General features: G+C 47.0%; 1 protein-coding gene across 1 annotated transcript in view; it reads right to left on the bottom strand.

The window, feature by feature from the left end:
• Positions 1 to 8488, bottom strand: part of LOC102037846 (E3 ubiquitin-protein ligase RNF103) — a 31214-nt gene that overhangs the window by 5236 nt on the left and 17490 nt on the right. Inside the window, exons 2-3 of the mRNA XM_005428335.2 lie at positions 4078 to 4138; positions 484 to 663 (exon numbers count right to left, since the gene is read on the bottom strand). Of these exons, the coding sequence (XP_005428392.1) occupies positions 484 to 663; positions 4078 to 4138 (241 nt within the window). The remainder of the gene's footprint in view (positions 1 to 483; positions 664 to 4077; positions 4139 to 8488) is intronic.

The raw sequence follows: 8488 nt of genomic DNA, 5'->3' as shown, positions 1-8488 counted from the left end.
CAAACCTCAGGGGCCTCCAGGACCAGGTACCAGCAGTTCAGGCAGAGAAGGAGATCTGGGGAAGGTACCAGATATCTGGCCAGTTTTGACAGAGCATCTGAGAGCAGCTCCTGGAACAACTGATCTATTGTGTGTGTGTTCTACTGGTGGACCTCAGTCCTCATGAGCTGAAGAGGAAGAGCAGGTGGAGCTGTTCACAGTGTGTGAAAGCTGTGTGTGTTTATGGGGTGGTGGCAAAGGCTCTGCTCTGGCAGTGTGGGTGCATGTGCCTGCTGGGATTAGGGGGTAGAACTTCAGCAGCCTCACAGCTCTGGGATGATCTTCCCAGGCTCCTGAAGTCCACTGGAATCAGCTGCTTTCCACAGGAGCATGGCTGCTCCCACATTCAAGCTCTGCCTGCATTTGATTTTGGTTTTGGACAAGGAAACCTCAGACCTCACTTCTACTGCCAGAGCAGTGCTTGGGCCCAGAATTTGCTCTTACCAAGCTGGTTCTTCATCCCCATGAGAACTGAGTTCATGTGAGCTTTGGATGCATAGAGTTTGCTTACAGCCCTCCGAGAGCGGACCAGCTCCTTGGCCAAGATCACACACACATCCCTCTGATTCTTTTTGGCAGCATCCTTTATTGACCTCTTCACCTTCTCCTCTTCCCTCTGGATATCTGGAGCACAGAAAAACATAGCAAACAGTGACCAACTCCTAAGGATATAGAAGAGAAATCAGTCATTTGCTGAGGTGTGTTTCCAATGCAAAGAATTGTTTCTGCTTGATTTCAGATTCCCTCTGTTACTCAAAGACCTTGTTCTAGGCTGATTTACATGTCAGCTGATTAATTCAGCTAAATCTTAATAGGAAAATTCACATTACTGAACATCCAGCTCTGTAATTTCCTTTGCAGTCAAGAGTATTCTAAAGGACTGTCTGAGAATATTAGTCCATGATGCTGAGCTGACTAAGAGCTTACAAAGCAAAAAAGGTCCTGTAAGAACACAGCACTCTAAGAGGAAGACTTGACTCACAACTTTAAAATAACTTCCTGACTATTAAACTGGTCTGATGTAAATACATATACACAAAATATACATCTAACTTCAAACATCCTGTTCAAACTCTCCTGGCATCCAGCTTTGTTCAACAGGTTTTTTTAAGAATGTACTTAAGTGGGAATACTGAACTAAGCATGAGCAAAGAGTTGGTTGGATTTGAACTACTAAACACTAAAAAGGCCTTCTTAAATACCATTGGCTTCTCCAGCAAATTTGATGTGACTGTTGACAGTTCTGCCCTGCCAGGTAACACTGGCTGTGAACAGCAGGAGCCAGGTACTCTGAAAAGCCCAGAGTAAAAAATGCAAGAGTAAGCAGGGACAATATCAACTTCCTTTCTTTTCCAGACTCAGCAATAAATTAGCCACTGATGAAATGTGGATCTCAGAGTCCACAAGAAAAATTATCCTAAAGTAAATAAAGAATTCAGATAGTAAGGGTTCCTCACCTTCCTGCAAAGAGTTGATTGAAATGACCACAAGAACAAATTTTTCAAAGAAAGCCTCTGCTCAGATTTAGTTTTGAGTCTTCTTGATTTAAGCCAGACAAAGTAATACATTGGAAGAATCAGAAGCTGCCCTTTTATAAAAACAAAGGCATCAACACACTCCTTCTGGCACTTGGAGACTTCAACACAGCTTCTCAGGTGGGAGTTAATGAACCCTGTACTCAGGATCAGTAATTCTCTCAGTATCATTCACTGAGGTGTTTACCTTAAAGGACTGGCAGAAAGCTGTAGGATTATAATCAGAAAAACAGACCTTTGCTGCTTTCCCATTACTATTTTCAGAAACACCACAAACTTGAAGACATTTGTATGTCAGACATGGGACTGAGCTGAGTCCCAGCATATCAGAGCAGGTAAGAAAGAGCTGAAGTGCTCCAGCAGGAAACAGAAAGCACCAGAAGAGCTCCAGCAGCACTGAGGAATTACAACACTCACTCTGTCAGGCTGAAAACAACCACAAGTATTGTAGGGCAGCCTGCCCCCGAGTGAATGCTCTCACTGGCATCGAGTGCTGGGTATGAGATCAGCAGCACAAGGATGCAACCCCAACTCCATCTCTGAAGGGCAGTCCCAGCCACACTCCTCAAGGGAGCCAAAGTCACCTCCCCAGTGCCTCTGCAGCACTATCAAGCACAAGAGGCACAAAGCAGCCCAAAGCACATGTGAGAAGGACTCGCAAGCTCAGCAAAACACAAAGTTACTGTATTACTCCAACTCTATCAACTCAAAAAATTCAATTCTGAAGTAACAAGGATACCTTTCATTTCTCCAAACCTTCCAAGCCCTGAAAAACAACCTACCCCAAAGAGAAATCACTACAGGAGTCCAACAACAGATGGTTTCAAAGAGTGTGTTGCTATTTTAGTAACTCTGCTGACAGGGCAAGCCAAGTGCTCAAGTGATCCAAGCCCACTCAGTTCATCCCAGGTGCATCTAGTGTTGCCTTGTTCAAACACATCCAGCACAGCTTTCCCCAAGGAAGTTAAGACAGGTTCCAGCTCAGCATCCTTCCTTAAAGATTGCAGGGATTTCCTGTGTAAGGCTCAAGTAAAACAGGAGAGCATGGCAGAATCCAACTACAGTGGGCAGTTTTTGAGGAAACCTTCAATGGCACTTGGCTGCCATCCTTCAGGAGAAGCCTGTTAGCCTGGGAAGTGTCCAGCAGAACCAGGTACTTCCATAGGTGACCCTTGGTGAAATGTGAAATCCTGGCACAAAGACATTATGTACTTTATTTTAAGGGCAATTATCAGTGTAGCAGAGGGTTGGTGGTTAGTGCTGAACTGTACTTCTGTGAATGTAGGACTCTGAAACACAGACAGGTCTAGAGCTACTAAAATGATTAGATTTACACCCACATCAAAATACCACACTACCATGTAACCTAGTATCTGGGTAGGCCATTAAAAGCATTATGGCATGTAAAAAGTTAAGAGAAACCCAAAATTTCCAGAAACATCAGTAGTGAGCACGTGGGTACTCTGCTTCTGTGGAAGATGCAGCCTCTAAAACATATTTGGCTAGTAAGATCAGAGTTGCAGTTCCTCTGTGCCCGATACAGCCACACAAAGTGCCCTGGGGAAAGTAAAAGAATTCACATCCCTGTACATCAGTTTTCCTGGGAAAGACACAAACTCTGTTCCTCATATTGGAGAGAAGGACAAAGACAGACTTTGTACTGCACAAGCAACCTTTTCCAACCAACTCCTACAAGTCTGCAAGACACCAACCCTGCCAGGTCACTCCAGAGGCACAGGGCTGGGGAAGGATGGGGAATGCAGGATGTGCTCCTCAAGGTGTCACTCCAAACAGGCATATGCCAGTAACCAGATGCTGACACAAAATATCCTCCCATGGACAAATCCCAGGGACAGGGTAGGGATTTGAAATAAGAAATAAGGGGAAAACAAAACCTAGGTCCAAACCTATTTTCAGGCTCAGGGAAGGCAGGTAGAACAAGTTCTGAACTAACAGCAGTGCAATACTAAGCAACTCTTCTGCTTTTCAAGACACATTCAGCAGTGTAATGCTCATTATGTAATACCAAAACACCCACACACAGAAAATACATTTTTTTTCCCTTCCTCTCTTCTGTTTGTAATTTTTCCAAGCTGACAGCAAGCTACTTTTGCTTGGCATGTGCACTTTCACACCAGTACATGCCAGTGGAACTGTGTACATGTGGAATTATATACCACACTGATACTACTCATTAAATCAATGTGGGTGAAATTCTGGATAATAAGTCTAATACATGTTATCCAAGGGGATTTAAGAGCATTATGTCTTACTGGGAGCATGAAATATTCATGTTCTTTTGAAAATTTTGCTAGGCTAACTTCACAGCGACATCATTTTGTAACAGACTGAGTCTGGCCCAGGATCACATTTATCTTCCTTTACTCCAGATGTGACAGACTACCCCAAGTTATTAAATTTCACAGCCTGCCTCAATTAAAGTAAAAAAACCTTGAAGAAATATAAGGAGAATAAAAACAAAAAATGAGACACAAGTACAAACCTCTGATCTGTCTATCAATCACCCTCATTTCTTTCCTTATCTTCAAGGACCATTCATTGACCTTAAAAAGAGAAAGTGAGAGTTACTTGAAATTCCAACTTCAAAACTATGCTTTTATACTTTCAAGTAACTTAAACATTCAGTATCAAAAGCAGCACTTCAAATTGCATGAGCTGCAAGTTATGAGTGATGTTAAAATATTTCATTATTCAAATAATAAAACCCCCAAACATTGCAGAGATACCATCAATTACTGCACTGCTCTTCATGTTCAGACAAGGAGTTAAGAAGGACCTTTATAGATCCTTTCCAACCAAAACCCTTCAATGACTCCAGGATGTGATTTGTGAGTCAGATGCTCACTGCCTGGCTCACTCCCCACATCACAGCCCTGTCACTATACACAGGGAACTTGCCACAGGGGGTTTCAGCAGAAGGGACAGACTTTGGCACAGATGACAGCCCCAAGAGTGCTACTGCCCATTTCAGTCAGGAGATCTCCAGGAAGTCTCCAACCCAGCCCCTGCTCAAAGCAGGATCAAGTTCAGAGCTCAGACAGGTTCAGGCCTCATCCATTGAGTTTTGATACTGTTTGAGGGCAGAGACTTCACAGCCACTGAGCAAATCAGTTAAATTACTCCTGTGTGGTGAAGACTTTTCCTCATAGAATCCTGGAATGGTTTGGGTTGGAAGGGACCTTAAAGACCATCTATTTCCAGTGCTCAGCTGTTGGCAGGGCCACCTTCCACTAAACCAGATCGCTTAGAGCTCCATCCAACCTGGCCTTTCATGCTCAATTCAAAACTCTCCTCTGGCCTACTGTGGCTGTAGCCCCCCTTCTCAAAAGTACCTGTCTGTGCCTTGACTACAACCCCAGCAGAGGCAGTGGGAGGCTTCAGACCCCTGCTCCTCCACCTTCTCCAAGCCAAATGAGCCCAGTTCCCACAGCCACTCCTCCTGCGCCACAGGCTCCAGCCCTCCTCCATCCTGATTGCCTCTGCCACAATTCCCCAGCTTGCTGAGATCCTTCCTGAGCTGGGTGCCCACACTGGGACACTTCTGCAGCCTCTGCCACACTTCCCCAGCTTGCTGAGATCCTTCCTGAGCTGGGTGCCCACACTGGGACACTTCTGCAGGTGTGGCCTCTTTACTGCTGAGTAGCACAGTGACTGAGCACTCAGCACTGTGACCACAGCTTCCCAACACACCCTGTTTGCCTTCATTGCTGCAGAGGTGCACTGGGAACTCATTTATTATCCATGGGAAAGCAGATCCCTTCCTGCAGAGCTGGTGCCCAGCCAGCCCCAGGCTGCACATCCCTGTGTGCAGGGAGGTTGGCCCAGTCTTGCATTGCTCAACACTTTGAGGTTCCTGCTGGGTTCCTCCCATTTGCTCAGGTCTCTCTGCCCTCCAGCTTCCCTTCCCCTGCCTTTGGTGGTGTTCAAACACAGCCACTCCTTTAGCAGCTCCCTCCTGGCACTTGTCAAGATCTCTCTGTTCCAGATCCTCTGGCTCCTCTGGCTCATCCAGGATGGGGGGAGCTCCACTTGCCCTGACCACCCCTCCAGGGAAGCAGAGTGAAGAGAACTTGTGCAATGAGAACTTGTGCAGCAAGTTCTCTTTGTGCACAAGCCCAGCAGAGCAACAGATTTAGACTTTCACCAGTCTCCAAAGACTTTCTCCTGGTCATGGTGAGCAGGACTATGTTTTGACTGCAGACAAAAGCCACCATTTGAGGTGCCCAAGCACAAAATCAGCTTAAAAACCCCCACATACAACCCAAAGCCCTGCAGAGGTGCAGAAGTTTCTAACAGGTTTCAGAAAGCTCCTGTATCTTTAGTTAAACCTGGTGTTTACAGGCAAAAAGCCCCAAACCCAGAACTGACTGCAGCCTCCCCTCTTGTTCTTCAGAGCAGAGGTGACAATGTCCTGGAGAGTCATTCCTCCCCTGACAGAAAGCCAAGAAGGTCCTTTTTAGAGTATGAACTACATGAGAGGAAAAAAGCAGGGGGAGAGCCTGAGAGAAACATGACAAAGCTCTGGCTGGCCAACTGTCCTGTCTCAAATGTAACACCTGCCAGAGATTTGCTCCACAACTTGTATTCTAGAACAAACCAACACACAAGAAGCCTTCATGTACAAGCACAATCTGCAACTGTCAAATGAACCACAGCAGGATTTGCAGCTTCTGTCTCTGGGGTGCACAGCCCAGCACAAACACACCATTAAATCAAGACTGGCTGTGTGCTGTCATCAAAACCTGCTCACTCTGACAGCAGAAAACTCTTCCACAGCTCATCCCCAGCACTGCCAGGGGTTTGACAGGACTGTCCCAAAGGCACAGCTGGGCGCTTATGCCTTCCCTGCTCCCAACTCCCCTCCTGCTTTGGGTAAGAGGAGGAGGAAATCCCACTGACTCTTATCCAGGCTAGTCCATGCTCCCAGCTACATGAGACAGCAATTTGTTGAGCTGTAAAGAAGCCACATTGCCCATCTCACACAGGACACAGGGACATGGATGCAGACCATGGCACAAGGCAGCAATGTTCAGCAGACTCTGAACAGGAGTCTGTGGTCCAGCTGAGCAGAGATAATTACCCTGAGCACAACTCCAGGCTGATGAAGCAATTCTGCTTCACTCCTGATCTAAACAAAAACATCACTCTCACAGCACAGCATCATGCCAGAGTCAGCCAGCAAAGCACTCAGGCTGAAAAGAGCCAACTCACACTACACTGGAGGAAAACTCACTTTTTAAGTTCAAACGATCCAGACATGGCATTAAAAGTACAATAAATCCCCAGCTTTAGACAGGCTGAAATGTATCACCAGCTCTTCACAAGGGCTGAACATATTTGCCTTGTATTGATCATAAATAAATTATCTCACACCCACAGAGTGGGCAGACAAAAGAGCTGAGGGCAAATCATTGCCATCACCAAAATCTCAACCCCTCCCCATCCTCCTGCAGTGCTTGGATGGCTCCCCCTGGCCCTGCTCAGGGACTGCATCTTGAGCACAGCTGCTGGCAGACACCAGCTAGGATGCAGAAACAGCTACTGCTTTTTCCTTCTAAAGCTGCAGTTAGGTACAGGAGGAAAGGAATTTTTAACTAATAATGGGTGTCTCAATATCAGTGTTAGGCCTGTGAAATCACCATGCCAGCCTGCAGCCCCAGAGAGGCTCATGACAGCAAGAGGACTCATGTCACCCCTCCCTCCACCTGTCCCATGCTGCCTTTGCAGGGTTTTCTGCAAAGAATCACAGAATCACTGGCTTAGGAAGGGATCTCTGGAGATCAGCCAGTGCAAACCCCTGCCAAGGCAGGGTCACCCAGAGCAGGTGACACAAGAACGTGTCCAGGTGGGTTTGGAATGGCTCCAGAGAGGGAGAGACTCCACAGCCTCCCTGGGCAGCTGTTCCACCCTCAGCATAAAGAAGTTTTTCCTCATGTAAAGGTGGAAGTTATTGTGGTTTAGTTTATGGCCACTGCTCCTTGTCCTGTTGCTGCGCACCAAAAGAAGGTTCAAGGTGGCTGGCACCACCCTCCAAGAGCTCCAAGATGCCCCACAGGCTCTGTGCTACTGGAAAACATGGCAAGCTCACCAGTTAGAGAAGGCAAAAGAGCAAGAGCAGCCCTCAGGCAGGAGGTGAGAACCCCTGAGTGCAGCATGACCACATGTGTGCTGTCTGATGGGTCACCCACCTCTGAGGGCAGCAGCCCCCAGCCCCAGCTCTCCCTGGGCTCTCTTGTGCCACACTCAGGAGCTCAGCAGACTGACCCAGCCCACACAGTGCTCTGACACAGGCAGAGGAGGAAGGCAAGGACACTCCCAAAGGTACATTCCTCATCTGATTCTCTCAGCCCACAAGCAACAGCCATAGCCTGCTCCCCTGGGACTCAGCTGCTACAAAGCACCAGGGAACATCTGTGACACTGCAGCTTGTCTAAACTTCAGCCTCTGTGCCTGTCATTCTTCTCCCTGCTGCTTTTCCAGTACCTCTAATGTATCTGATGTTCCTCTCAGCAAACAGCAGGTTTTTTCACTAACACATTCATAGCTACTTATGAAAGGCAACAGGGAAATCCACCAGAGTCTTGATTACTTCACTGCACTGTGACAGCAGAAAGCTGTTCCTGGAAACACAGTTTGTCTACAGACTCATCTTCCTCCTACAAGTCCCAACATTTCAGCTACTGTTTCCTAATTTCAAGGCTGTGTTTGCAAGAGGAGCTAGAATCACAGAACCACAGAAGATCAGGGGGTTGGAGGAGCCTTACAGACCATACAGCTCCAACCATGGAGCCATGGGCAGGGACACCTTCCACTAAACCAGGTTGCTCAAGGCTTTATCCAGCTTGGCTTTGAACATTTCCAGGGATGGGGCAGCCACAGCTTCCATGGGTAAC

Source organism: Geospiza fortis, unplaced genomic scaffold (genome assembly GCF_000277835.1).
Source record: "Geospiza fortis unplaced genomic scaffold, GeoFor_1.0 scaffold125, whole genome shotgun sequence".
Taxonomy (NCBI): Eukaryota; Metazoa; Chordata; class Aves; order Passeriformes; family Thraupidae; genus Geospiza; species Geospiza fortis.
Note: the sequence above shows the minus strand (reverse complement) of the source record. Positions and strands in the feature narration are given on the sequence as shown.